The 15,184-nt window shown below is 35.9% G+C and overlaps 1 protein-coding gene across 1 annotated transcript; it reads left to right on the forward strand.

Annotated features, from left to right (window-relative positions):
• Window positions 7–12,551, forward strand: LOC109849212 (protease 2). Its single transcript, XM_020419033.1, is given in 13 exon segments — window positions 7–325; window positions 1,378–1,535; window positions 2,051–2,273; window positions 2,372–2,513; window positions 2,626–2,829; window positions 3,223–3,357; window positions 5,881–6,009; window positions 6,190–6,545; window positions 6,547–6,582; window positions 6,853–7,063; window positions 8,846–9,039; window positions 9,609–9,958; window positions 11,370–12,551. Coding segments are annotated over 12 exon segments (2,187 nt in total). The 5' UTR covers window positions 7–158; the 3' UTR covers window positions 9,841–9,958; window positions 11,370–12,551.

Consider the following 15,184-nt stretch of genomic DNA (forward strand, 5'->3'; position numbering starts at 1 on the left):
CCGTTTTCAGAAGTAGAAGACTCGTATTCTCCTCTCTAGCCTCCTCCTCCTGCACAAAGAAGCCCCATTCTCACCCTCTCCTAAAACCCCCAATCCCCAAAAAGTTGCCCTTCGCCGTCTCAGCCCACGGCAAAACTTGGGACGATCCTTACCACTGGATGTCCAAAACCGACGATCCTGATCTAATCGGCTACCTCAATCGAGAGAACTCCTACGCTGAGGCTTTCATGGCGGACACTAAAGATCTTCAACGGAGATTGGTGGCTGAGATGAAGGGTAGGATGCCGGCTAGGGTTTCGACTCCTCCTGAGAGCTGGGGCGATTGGTACTGCTTCAAAACCCTAGTTCCCGCCAATTTATTTATTTGTTTTATTATGTAACTTGAAGTTTCGGTTAGTGGGCTTGCTTCAGAATTGAATATTGCGTTAGTTTTGGAGCGGGAAAATGTGAATTTCTTTTTTCCTTTTTGGTAAAATGCGCTAAAGTTTGGAGGTTTGGATATAAGTAGCTTGATGAAGGATTTGGTACCTATTTGGCTTTGTCAATTTCGTACTCACATTTGTACAAATGAGTAGACTATTTAGTTCTAACTCCTTGATAACCTATGCTACCAAAACTCTTTTATAAATACGGTTGATACCTGTCACGGACCGTTGGCGCTTGCAAGCCGTGGGACCAACAACTCGAAGTTGGCTAACAGCTACTTGCCAAAATGCTAGCACTTAGTTGTTCTTGGGCCCTGGGTTTTTCTCTATTTAAACCACTAATATTTCTTCATACTAGTCCATGTGAGACTAAAGTTGGGGTGTCATAATACCGGCCTTCCCTATTCGATCAATAAATACTTGTGTTGTAAAAGAGTTCATGTTATATTTCATTTTTGTGCCAGTAATTTGCATTTCCTCGCCTTCTTCATCATAAAGGAATATCCGACCAAGTACTTATAAATATTTTTTTTAAAATCAGCTTGGGTGCCACTTGACACCGGAGAAGATTTTTGAGTTCTTTATGTTGATATTGTGCTTCTAATTAACTTCAGAGCAATGTTTCCCGCTGCTACTTATTTTCTTATTTATTCATCTCTTAAATTGGGGGTATTTTACTTGGAAGACGCGATCAAGTTGATATAGAATGGTGAAGGGGCGGCAGCATGTGGGTAAGGGGAAGTTTGGTAGGTCGGATTCATACCCTGCATACTAGTGTTTGGATTTTAAGCACATTCTGCATAGTCATTTAGGCTAATGCTGAGCATTGACATTGAAGCATTCATTTCTCTAGGCTTTCAATATACATCAGCGGTTTCATTTTCTTTATATTCTCATGCTCTATGCATTTACATTTTCATAAAGTTAATGTTACCTGGTTTTCCCGAGTCAGGTTATACTATCAGTATATCCCGGAGGGAAAGGAGTATCCAGTATTGTGTAGGAGGGCGAAAAGTCACGGGGGTTTTGGAAAAACAATTCTTCATTATTTGAGAGGCACCAGGGAGGATAAAATATTGCTCGACTGGAATGAGATAGCTGAAAAATATGGCATGTATCTTATGCATTTTGCTTTTATTAATTTTTAACGTTATTGTCCAGAAATTTATTTTGATGCGTGGATTTTCGTTTTATTGGGGAAGGTAGTCCACATGACCTATTTTTACTGTTTATATATATATATATAATATGTGTGTGTGTGTGTGTGTGTGTCAGTGTGTGTGTGTGTGTTTTCTATTTGAACGAGTATTAGCAGTAACTTCATTCTAAATCCATTAATTAATTATAAATTTTACTTTACATGTGAACATGCCTGTGTCACATTTTTGAACTTCAACCTTTGAACAAGAATCTAAATTCTATCTTGCTTAATAACGGGTTGGCACTGAGACTGCTGTGCTTCCTTCTGGATGGCATTTTAGGTCTGTTCTTAGATTTCTGTGCATTAGTTTTCTTTCATCTCTTCACACCTTGGGGTGTGTTAGTACCCTATTTTGCTTCTTATTCCATTCAGCTTGTTCTGTTCTTTTTGGTATTTTGGGAACTTACTCTGCGGAAATATGCAGGTTATGTTCATGTGGGCACATGTAGGATTTCGCCCAACCATAAGTACATTGCATACACGCTGGACAGAACTGGCAGCGAAGTCTTTGTCCTTCAAGTGAAAGATATCCAAACTGGACGCATCATTTTAGATTCAGGAATTGAAGGGGTGGTTAGCTTGGCATGGGCTTCAGACAGTAGTTGTTTGTTATACACAGTTTGTGATGAAAGCCTGCGGCCTTACAGGTAAATTCTTTCTCTATCTTTTCAATTGTCGGTGCAAGATATATGAAAGTTTTTTAATTATCTTCTCCTTTTTTCCCTCACTTACTTATCTTTGGCAGGGTATTTTGTACGAACCTGGCATCAAACATGGCAGATTATTTACTCTTTACTGAGAATGATACGAGTTGCTGTGTGGATATTACTAGTACCAAAGATGGAAAGTTTTTAACCATAAACTCCAACTCCAGGGCCTCATCTGAGGAAGGTCACTTTTTCTTAATCATTCTTCTATATTTAGGTTGATCATGTATGACCCATTTGATGATATATGTACAAGATGTATCCTTACTGGTTAAATTCTTATTTCATACAGGTATATGTGATGGATGCTACAGACATAGAAGGTGGATTGTGGCCTGTCCGAAAACGTGTGCCTGGTGTTCAGTATTTTCTTGAACACCATCATGGTTTCTTTTATATTCTTAATAATTCTCCTTTAGAGAAGATGGGAGTAGCTTCTGGAGGCTATTACTTAGCTAGATGTAGAGCTGAGAAGTCACTATTAAGCAGTTGGCAGGTCAGATTTCTCCTGTCATACAAAGTGATGTTTGAATTCTGTAGCTTTTGAATTTGAGAGTACTTGCTAATTGAACGCTATTCTAGTGCAGTGATTATGACACATGCTATTTGAACCTTTTTCATAATAACTGGGATATATGAACATTTTGTTTGTTTCTTCCATAGATGAGATATATTATAATCATATTATGTGTATGTTATTCCACAAGAGTCACAAAGTTTAATTTAGCCATCTCCTCAATATGTCTTTTTGCCTACAAGCGGGGTCTTTTTGCCTACAAGCGGGGTTTAAAAAATGCTTTCTATTTCCTTTCTCTTTGGAAATTTAATAGTTGACATATTTATTTTTCTGGCTTTAGGTCTAATTAGCTGTTCACACATTATGTTTCAGGCTATTATTGTACCACGTGGAGACATAACCTTCCATGACATGGATATGTTCCGTGGAAATTTGGTGCTTTCTATTGACAAGAAGGGGCTTCCTTCATTCTGTTCCATAGACATGCCTATTGTAGACAACTGTGAGGTACTGGTGGTTTTTAGCTTTATCTCTTTCCTTTTCTTAAATCATCGAAATTTATGTGTATCTGGAAATTGATCTCCGAAAATAAGAACGCAGAAAAGGCCAGTAGTGGAGAGAGAGTGTTTGTGTGTTTGGTTCATGTAATATGACACATTGATACCTGCAAATGTATTGATTGGTATCATTTGATTTGTGTTCATTTGGTCTAGAATAAATATTTTTGCTTCACATTCTCAGCATTTTTAAGTTATTATTCATTCAGATGGACCGTTGACAACAAGTCCAGTAGAGGTCACTGAATTATTTTATCATTTCCACTGCAACTTAGCTTGGACAATGTTATTCATCTATCTTACTTTGTTCTTAAAGCAGTTCTGGATACATTATTCATCTATGTTCCTTTGTTCTTAAAGCGGGTTCTGGATACAATAAACTGCTGGTGTTCAGATAGTTCAAAACCTTAAAATTCAGTCTACTGATACATTGTGTAGATATACACAAAAAGAAGTCTGTTTTCTACCTATGGAAATATGTGGTTGGCCATCCGAATGTCACCCATAGCTCATTTTAAGTTCTCTCACCAGTAAAGACATGTTTAGAAATTTGTATAGTGAAAAGTTTTAAAAAGTCCAAGTGAGCTTAGCTTAGGCTGTGCCATCTCCTTTGTCCCTTCTACGAAATTATTGGTTCAAAACTCCCCATGAGCAAAGGGAATTAACACATAGGAGAACAACACTAAAATAGCACAAAGCAATATTTAATTACTTGAGCCTGGGAGGCGCGAAGGCCGCTTATCACTTTCATCATTATCTATATGTGCAACAGGAGTTTCCCCCCTTCTTTTATGAGATGCTCTTTCTTCAAGCCTGAGCCTTCTTTTTCCCTTCCCAAGAACTTCTGTGACATAATCTAATGGATCGTTGACAAAAAGAAAAGAAAAAAAGAAAAAATTCCAAAAGAGACTGTTCTTTGAAAACTTTCGAGATCTTAGAGCACTCATTTTTAAATTTATTTGGATTGTAGTGTTTAGATAGCTATAAATGGTGTTCATCACCTGTTGGGGTGACCTGTCATGCTCTTGTTTTTACATGAAAACCACCTTTAACTTTTGTTCAAATTGATATTTACCACCTTTATTTTTTATTTTTGATCAAAACCACCTACATTTGCTTACATGTTTGCAATGTCACACCTTAAACGCTATTCAGTAAAAAATTTAGAAATATGCATTTTACCCCTGATCTCTTCTCCTCCTCTCCCTATCCTTCTCCTCGCCCCCTCCCCATCTTCTCCACCTCTAGGATTTTTCCAAACCCTAACTCATTCTCTCCTCTCCCCTCCACTGATGGTGCCCTCTACCTTCTCCTTTCCCTCTCCTCTCCCCCTCCCCGTAGGGATGCATTCGGTCTGGATATGGCTCGAATATGATACTTAATATATCCATATCCACTTACCCATCTCGGATACAGATACGGATATGAATATATCTTGGTAAGAAAAGTTCATATCCATATCCGCTAAAATCGGATACGGATACATATATATATAAGGATATATAAGCGGATATGAATGCGGATACAAATGGATATAGGAAAACTAGATAGTATTAAAAAATAGCTCATCTGATACAAAAGAGTCAATTAATATGTTCATTATATCTGAAAAGCTAATATTAGACATATTGATCATCAAAATTAACTTCAAATCCATAATCTAAGAATTAGAACTATCTTAACAGAATGCCTAATATGTACTTGGGTATTTTGGATACGGATCCGGATATTTCACTACAAAACCATATCTGTAACAATATCCTATCAATTATAGATTTGAGTAACCATATCCGTATCCTAGCAGATACGGTTACGGATATTTCCTTAGATACGGATACGGTTTAACACCCCTACCTCCCCGTCCTCCTCCGCTCCACCATGTTCTCCACCTTTTGGCTTTTTCCAAACCCTAACCCCGGCCCTCCTCTCCTCCTTTCTCCACTCTCACCACCGACCTCCTCCCCAGCCACTGATCCATCACCGCCTCCTCCTCCTCTTCTTCCCCCACTTAAGTTAGATTGGAGGGTGTAATAGGAATTTTAGGTTTTTTAATAGAAAATACCAAAAAGTGTGACATTGCAAATATTTATGCAAATGTAGGTGGTTTTGATCAAAAATAAAAAATAAAGGTAGTAAGTATCAATTTGGACAAAAGTTAAGGTGATTTTTATGTAAAAACCCTTTCTATAATGTGCTTTAATGCAGCAGGCGAGTTAACCAAAACTCGGTACTTTTTTCATTCTTCCTTTTCCCTCGAGAAACAAATCAGAGTTTGAGATGTATAATTTGGTTTCTTTATAATGTTTAACATGTAAGAATCATTCCTTTATGACCTTTAACTGTAAATAGCACTGAAATGTTTCTATGAACTATTATTGTCTGTTTGTTTACTTCATTCACGGTCTTCGGATACAACTATGTCTAACATGCTTTCATGTGTTCTATTGTTATTTTATTTTTTACTCTTTTGTAGAGACCAGCTAAAGTTGAGGAACTTGATCCATGGTTTTTCCCAGTACCCTCAAACGTTTGCAATATTACCCCAGGTTCCAATCAGGATTTCATGTCTTCCATCTATCGTGTGGTGATCTCATCTCCAGTGGTACAAACACTCTTCTTCTTCTGCTAAATTTATTTACTTGCATGATGTAAGGGTAATGTTTGTTCAGAACAAGCGATTTGAGCTTGTATGTTGCTTGACAAGATGCAAGGCGATAAAACAAATGAGTCCCAGATATTTAAATTATATGTTAAGTTCATTTCCTTCTCTTTAAATTTGTAGATGCCAGATGTTATAGTTGACTACAATATGGCAAAGAGGAAGTTCACTATCTTGCATCAAGAGGAGGTAGTGGGATTAGCTAATGACACAGAAGCAAATTTATGTGCCAAGGATTTGCGTTCTAATTTTTCAGCAGTCCAGTTTCATGATGACAAGCATTTGCGAAGTTTGGAAGACTCTCAAAAATTGCATGATATTTCTGAAGCAATCTCTTGTGAGAGGAAGGAAGTTATTTCACATGATGGTGTCAAAGTCCCATTGACCATACTGTACTCTAAGAACGCACATGTTACTAGTCAATCTCCTGGGATTTTGCATGGTTATGGAGCCTATGGAGAGGTCTTGGATAAAAGCTGGTAGTCGAGGATGGGTTTGTGCATATGCTGATGTCAGGTAAGAATGCCTTCTATGAGACTACATTAATTCGAAAAGAATTTAATTAATGTCATAAATTGAATTGCTAGCTCTTTTGAACATTATAGTTATAATGTGCACTGTAGTCTCTAGATTGTCTCACTTTAACAGTTTATATTGTTTGATGAGTTTAGTTTATTTTTCTTTTTTTTTAATCCCACATATCAGGTAACGGGTTGAAGCTAGTTTTAATGGATAAGTGTCGTTAGCTATTATTTATTTTTTGTTGAAATTAGATCTTCTTTGTAGGGGTGGAGGGAACTTGTTGTGGCATCAGGCTGGCACAGGATTGCACAAGCTAAACTCTATGTATGATTTTGCTGCATGTGGGTTATACCTTATTGGAGAGGGTTATGTTCATAAGGACCGGCTTTCTGCTGTTGGAACTAGTGCAGGAGGCCTTCTAGTAGGAGCATGTATGAACATGTATCCAGACTTATTTTGTGCTGCTATTCTGAAGGTGATTAATATGTGATTCTTGAACAGTATTAGCTTTGAGTTAAAAAGAAAGCAATGTGGCCATTTATGCATTTTACTTCTTCATTTATTTCTAGCTATTATTGCTTTCGACTGCATTTGCTTAATGTGGCCATTTATGCATTTTACTTCTTCATTTATTTCTAGCTATTATTGCTTTCGACTGCATTTGCTTATTTGCTTCTAAATTCTTGAATTAGTGCCAGGTATATAATTTGCACACCTGAACAAAATAGGGCTAAATAGAATGTTTATTTTAATCACATCATTCTTTGTTGCTTCATGTTTTATTGTATTCTGCATTTAAACCTGTGTAAAATTCACCTTTAGGCAGCAGTGTAGAAGTTCAAAATTCTCAGTTGGACTATAAGCCTGCAGGAGACGTGCACTTGAGAAAGCAAAGGGCTTCTATTAATTTGCTCGAAAATTGACCGAGGATCAGAATGTTTTATACACAAGTCTCTTTTTTCCCCCTACTATAATGTCTTTCACAAAATAGGCAGCTAGACTGTTGTATTTGTCTTGTAGACCTACTTTATCTGCTTGTTATCACTATGTTGTTTCATTTTGTCATCTGATATTTTTTTGAATCTTGTAGACCTACTTTATCTGCTTGTTATCACTATGTTGTTTCATTTTGTCATCTGATATTTTTTTGAATCCTCTACAGACACTTTCTCATTTTTTTATCACTATGTTGTTTCATTTTGTCATCTGATATTTTTTTGAATCCTCTACAGACACTTTCTCATTTTTTCTTTTAAGCATAGAGTATCTAAATCCTATTGTCGAACAAGTTTCTAAATGTAATCATTACGTGTATTTGATAATTTTTTATGTCCACTTAACTGCTGTTCTTTCAGTTTGTTTAATATGCATATCACAGTCTTATTAGAGTACGAACTCCAATAATTCTAACTATTAACCCTCCAACTATGTTGACTGGTATGCTTGATTTTCATGCAAGGCAAACTAGTTGTCAAGCTGAGATAATTGACTTGGTATTATGTCTAACAGTCTTAGAGCATAGCTTGTTTTTCTAGGATAATGAGACAACATATGAAAGAAACTTAAAGATCTCTTTCTGATTTAGTGGAAATGTCATGCAAGTAAGTGTAATATCTGAAAAGAGAAGAGGTATGCTATGCACATATCTTCTACAATTTTATCATTATGTAGGGCCTGAAGAAGAAAAGTTTAAGTACTTCATTGATCTAGAAGAAAGCTTGGTGCATCTGAAGTGCTCTACATCATTATTTTTCTTTATCTTTCTCCTAATAGAAGTTATCTAACAAAAGGCACGTTAGATAGATTACCTGAAAATCTTTTCCTTTGAAGCTATAGTCTGCTTTTTGTCTTTCATAATGAAAGTGATAAGAATTTAATAGAAGTTGCTTGTTTATATATGAATGACTAGATGGAATGTCAATGTAGAATGTTAAACTAGGATTCTTGAAGTTAGATGAATCATGTTTTTGTATTCATTATCACTGAATTTGACTTTACTAATTCTGAAAGACACAGCTTCCTTTTATCTAGATTTCATTGACTTGTATGAAACACAATGTAACAAAATTGTCACTATGCTGCAGATCATCTAAATGAATTCACAGCATGCAGATGTTGATAAGTTGGTTGTAGGCTTGTAGCCTTTTATTAGTTTCCTAGTGAAACTAATTTTTTTCTTATGATTACATCTTTATCTGTATCTATCTTAGTATCTATCTTAGTCATTCATTACTCCTCTGCCTTCAACTTAAAGCAGGTTCCTTTTCTTGATATTTGCAACACAATGTTGGACTCTAAGTTACCCCTCACTAAGTTGGACTATGAGGAATTTGGAGATCCCCAATTTCAAACTCAATTCGAAACAATTCAAAACTATTCTCCATATGATAACATACTGCTCGGTCAATGCTATCCTTCAGTTTTGGTTACAGCATCATTTTATGATTCCAGGTGCGTTGGGACATTTATTCTCTTTGGGTCCTTGTTTTTCTTTTAGGGATATGTTGTTGTTTATTTATTTGGCCTATGCATAGGGTGCTCTGATGTTACTTTTATTTCGTTTCTGTTCTTTACTGCGAATCTTTCTCAATTACTCTTATTTTCTTAGCCCCCTAAGAAGTTCTCCTATGTGATTACTTAAATCATCTTCTCTATAAGTGGTATCTGGTTTCACCTTTCGTGAAGTGTTTCTAATTAATCTTTTCTTCTATTTTCTGGTATTATTGCTTATTTGGTTATGCTATATTCTCCTTTCATTTGTTTCTCTCTTCTTCTCGGAAGCTTGGTTATTTGCTTGAGGGATCCAGAGAAAGCATATCAACAGCTTAGTTTCACTATGCCATTGTAGAGAAACAAGACCTTGAATGAATTTTTGTTATAAACGATTGTCATCTCTTTTTCAGTTATCATCCACATTCATGAACTTCTGACATGCAGTGTGCAACTAGTCTGTATCTTTTATTTGACTTTATCATCTAGGCTTTAACATAGTGCTTATTGTCATTCGTTGTATAATCCAGGGTAGGAGTCTGGGAAGCTGCTAAATGGGTCGCAAAGGTGAGAGAGATCACATGTCCGACCTGTTCTAGATCTATCATTTTGAAGACCAATATGAGTGGTGGACATTTTGGTGAGGGCGGCCGTTATATGCATTGTGAAGAAACTGCTTTTGAGTATGCATTTTTAATTAAAGTGATGGGAAGGCTTCATAGTGAAATGGATCAAAGAGATGGAAGTTCCCCTTGGAAATAAATTAAGAATATCTTTTCAGCTGATGGTGGAGTTAACTAGCATACACCTGACATATTTACTGTAAAGCGAAAAGAGAGCAGCTGTTCATCTATCAACCCTTAAGGGGTCATCTCGGGAGGTACACTTCAAGTTCTGATATTTCACCGTTCAATTGAATGTGAAATATGTCACCATATTAATACTTTACCCATAAACATTCATCTAAGTAGTATAATCGCATGGTGAGTTTTGAAATAAGATGCTATGTTATCATCCGTCTTCATGTTGATATGGCATGTTTGCTAAACTCTATATTTTGTACTATACACTAATATAATTATCGGGGCATATTCTTCAAAGTGTTAGCAAGTAGAAGACTGCTACAGATGATTGTACTGTGTCTTAGTTAATTTGAATACTCGGTAGAGTTGTTAAATGGAAGGTGAATCTGTTGTTTAGATGCAGAAAAGAACAAATCTTAAAGATAGAAGTAGTTTAGCATATTACTAGTTAATCTGCAGTTCGACACAAAAAGTACATTTTTATCACATACATATAACCTATCTTATTGATTGTTTTTCTTTCAATGATCAAAAGGTAGCAATAGAACAGTAGAACAAGATTGCATGTGTTATCTGCTACTCTTCCTTTTCCATGGTCGTCATTAACAACAACTCTGAAAGATTAATTAAAATTATGGGGCAAGCATTTCTCCGAAGTGAAATGCTATTGTACTATAAATCCTATTACCACGTTGGTTCTATAAGAATCAAGCATATGAAGGTTTTCCTCATGAAATGCAATAATTATTGGTTTATTTGTTAACTAGGCCAGGATTGGTCCTTTGTAGGAAATGGACCAATTCTGGCTTGGTTTAAGGGCCAAAAATAGCTAAGAAAAGCGGGGGCAATTCTGGCCCAACTTTTCCCAAACACAAAATACACTAAGGGTCAGTTTCGCAACTGAGAAAATAAACTGGTTTAGTTTTGAATCAGTTAGGCTTAGTCTAGATAAGGCTAAAATAGTTTTTATATGAACTAGTTTTGAGATGGACCTAGTTTGGCTAACCTTCAAACAAAACTAGTACACAACTATTTCTTGTTTGGTAAACACATAATATGTGAAAATAGAGCTCCATCTTGATAGTAAAACTGTTTTCCTTTTTTTTTACTTGAACAATAAATTACAAAAAATAAATAAATTTATTGTGCATAAAATTAGATTTAAGCTTCTTTACCTAATTACATATGCAGGTTCCGATTCGTTTCATCTATATTCAAATTCGAATATATCAAACTTGTTGTTTTTAAATTTTTTAAATATTCAAATTATATGTTGCACCAAAAGAGAACTTGATTTCTGTTTTTAAGTTTGGTAGAATATTCTCATGTTAAGAAAATGCATTTGTACTAGCAAAGTTCAGTGGACTTGTGCTAGGTCTGAGGGTATATTTGCAAATTATATGATTTTCGATGCTCTATTAGATTTTTTTATCTAGAGAATATTGAATTTGTTTAGGCCAGACTAAAACAGGTTCTGTTTCATACCAGGTGGGAACATGTTTCTTTCCTGATCCAGTTATGAGGCAAAATTGGGCCGAACAAAAACTAGATAAGAATAAGTTTCTTATTTGCCAAACTAGGACTAAGATCTTGGGCCAACTTCGTTCCAACTAAAGCCAGTTTAATAAGTTTGTCAAACAGGACCCTAAAACTGAGTCAGGTTTGAATCTGGCCTAGTTTTAGTGTGTTGTCAAACAGGCCCTAACACTATGCTTGTCTAAGGGTATCTGGGCAGGTATTCTCTGCATGCTTATTCTTGTAACTTCCCTTTGTAATCTGCCTGACCTTTATATCTCATCTGAATGGTACTTTATATGTACTCTTTTCCTTTTATTTTCCCAATTTCATTTGTTTCTTCTCCTCAAAATCCTCCAATTCATCCTGTCTCTTCAGATTATTTTGGGTTTAACCTATCAAAACGTGACCTTGTGCGTAAATATTGGAAATTTCAGTTGTCTCCCCTATAAAAAAGGATGGCAAATTCACTTTTGTTGTTGTTGCTGCTGCTGCTGTGAGGAACCTTGGCTGCTAAGGTCCCAAGGCCCAACCACAAGGCTATCTGCAGGGGTTCTTCATATTATCTTGCTTCAAAGGGACAAACAATTTTTGGATAATGATTATCTTAAGTCATATTTGATCCTACCAAGAAAATTTCTTTTCATGTAATGTCCTTGAATTTATATTGCACGTGCATCTAATAAATTTTGGTTCATGCAAGATGTAGGTGATCATTCATATCGTATGGAGAGGAAAAAAAAAGTAAAAAGAAAAGAACATTTAATATGCAAGCTGTATGGCATTTTCAGCAGTTTCTGGTCCAAGTCATTCTGATCCCTTGACATAGGATGTTTTCGTATTTGATAACCTAGAAAGTTGAATTCTCTCTTGCAGCTAATTTTAAAAAGCACTACGTTGAGAGCTATGCTTGTCTTCAATGCCGTCTATCTTATTGGGAGGAGGAATCTCTCTCTGTGAAGATAAGCTGTAGCCTGGTGCAAACATTATCCTCTCTCTTTTCCCCTTTCTAGTTAGATTTTGAAACCACCGTGCTATAATGCAATCTTTTTCATTGGGAAAAGGAACGTGATCAACAATTTATTCTTGTGTATTATTGACAGGCTCTTTTTTTTTTACTGTTCTTGAAATAAGTTAATAGAATTTTTCAGTGGATAGATTTGCTTGATGGTTTTTACGGTTGTGCTCTTCAACATTATCTTTTTTTTATTTTCAGTGTAAGCTTTTTGAAGCTTGTGGTTTCCTAATTATTACCTGGTTAATGCAGTGGTTAAGGGAAGGAATTATCAGAAAATTTTGTGAGAATCTTAATTAATGCAAAAAAAAATTTGTGCTTCAATAGGTTTTAAGGAATCAGTATGCGTCCTAAGGGTGTCAAGTGGAGAGAACCACTCAAACAAGTACCTGTTATGATCAGAAGCAAAGCAGTGGTTACCCCATCAAATGCCATGAAAATGCACAACACGACTATATTTTCCCTCATTTGGCTGAATGTTCTTTGTTGATGTCATCTCATTATAAGTTCCTTCACCAATCTCAGGGGAACGACACGATAAGCAAGAGGAAGTTGCTACAGCTCTTACAGGAATCCTCCTCCTTTTACGTCTTATGCTTCTCATATATACTTCTAGCTGTTTCCATCTTGTAGTCAACTGCTCAATCGCTATCCTGATTTAATCCTCCAGGAAAGGGTTTTTCTATAACATCATTTGTTTACTGATTTTATCTGTTGTTTATCTAAGAGAGTATGTTGGTCAATCGCTTGTTTCTGTTAAGATCAAGTACTTAAAAAGGGGGTTTTCTGCAAATTTTTAGGCTTGACCATGTAACCTATGGTGCAGTAAAAAGGCCGGGTGCTGATGGCAGCAGGATGCACGACCGTTAGGTCCCGTCATCTTATTATCTTCCGATTTCATAGAGCAATGTAACTGTATTATATTTCCTGATATTATTTTGATGTTACTATCTGAATAACTTATTTAACTTCATCACTGATTTTGAAATGAAGTAACCGACACTTGCAAAATCTTCAAGTGGTTGTTCTGATGACATGATGCACGTAACAGCATGAAAGCAACCAAGCGATAGGCTTTGGTTTTCATCAGCAGCTTCAATCAATTGAGAGTGAACCTAGTCGCCCCCACATCGAGCTTTGGCTGAGCCGAGGTAAAGAATGAATGAAGGTGACTTGTGCACGATCCATCACCACCCGAGATCATCTGATAACAACAATAATGTTGACTTCTTCCACGATTAAAAGTGTACACACTATTTTATGTAGTGATTGCGAAATTGATCATATAATTGCTGTCTATAGTCCTTTTCAGTCTATTACTTTGAGCTTTTAGCATTAATCTTCTTTTTTTTTTTTTTTGAAAAGGACAACGAAAGCAAGAACAAAGTATTACGTCTAGAGATCGATACATCTTGAATTGGACCCTTGCGTTGTTGAATCTTTCAGCTGCGTGTTCGTCCCCGCACGACTTGGAAAATCAATCCTTATCAAACGATAAAGTAAGAGCGTTGAGAAAAGAAAGGGAGGAAGAACTCCTAACAAAGAGTTTCGAGGCATGTGAATGAGGCGTATGAGGAGGTGGTGGTGTTCAAATTTGCCTCGATCGGCATACCGCGTGTTCAATAGACATGAGGAGCGGGGTCGAAATAAAATACCTTAAAAGATGCTGCGACTTTTGAAAATATCATATTGATAAGATGGGTCAACTTAAAAAAAATACCAATTCGGTAATTTAGCCAAATAGCCCTGAGAAAACGGTAAGGAAAGGTTGATAATTATTTTTGAAATGTTGTTTCGTTTAACATAAATGGAATAGTGGTAGGAGGTAAGAGAATTTTTTTTTTTCATCTTGTCGTTTGAAACAAAACATAATTCCATAATTTATTTATTTGATAAAAATAAAATGTAGAGGTAATGTAAATTAACCCTTTTTTTTGTGGTTTCCTAATGTCTTTAAGCAAAGATAAAACAAATTGTATACTATCATGGAAAATGTCTCCTTCCATTTTGTCAATAGGTCTACATGCTCTACCATTAGTAGAAGGTGTTTCTAATTATTAGATTCTTTTCAATTGATGCGGCTACCAAATGGCCTTGATTTTCCTTATTTCCTTGACGAATTTGAATCCAGTAACTTCTAGATGCTACCCATGACTCCTTTGATTGTCATTGTGAGGTTGAAATTATTTAGATTGCGCCAATTAATTGGATTTGATCCCCTTATTAATACCGTTGTTTTCAACTTTTTATCCTTCTGCGTTTATCTTTGCAGATAGATCCTTTTGCTTTTTTTCCCCTCTCTTTTTTTTACCCTATTACCCTTGGAGGAAGAGAAAATTGTTTTTAGACAAATAGACCCACTTGGGGTAAAGGAGTCTAAAAGAATCTTTGCATGCTAGCTACTAGCTAGTAGTCGAGTGATCACACCCTCACTTTATGTGTCTGTAAAATTTCAATGTGGTAGTGTTAATAATTAATAGCCTAACAACCAGCAAAATTATGAAGGTAGATAAGATAATGGAGAATATGTGCATGAAAATTATTGAAATTTGGTTGTTAGACGCCACTTAAAAAAATAGTAGTGAAGCCTTTTTGCCACAGGTCTAATTAGGGTTTGTATCCCACTCTCCTTATCATTTACTCTTATTTCAGGTTTAATTGGCTTTTTTTTATCCCATTTCATCTTATTTAACCTTGGACCCAATCTAGACTCACTATACTGCGGTTAACATGAACAATAATATGTACTGGAATCTGGATACCATAAATTAGA

Source organism: Asparagus officinalis, chromosome 1 (genome assembly GCF_001876935.1).
Source record: "Asparagus officinalis chromosome 1, Aspof.V1, whole genome shotgun sequence".
Classification (NCBI taxonomy): Eukaryota; Viridiplantae; Streptophyta; class Magnoliopsida; order Asparagales; family Asparagaceae; genus Asparagus; species Asparagus officinalis.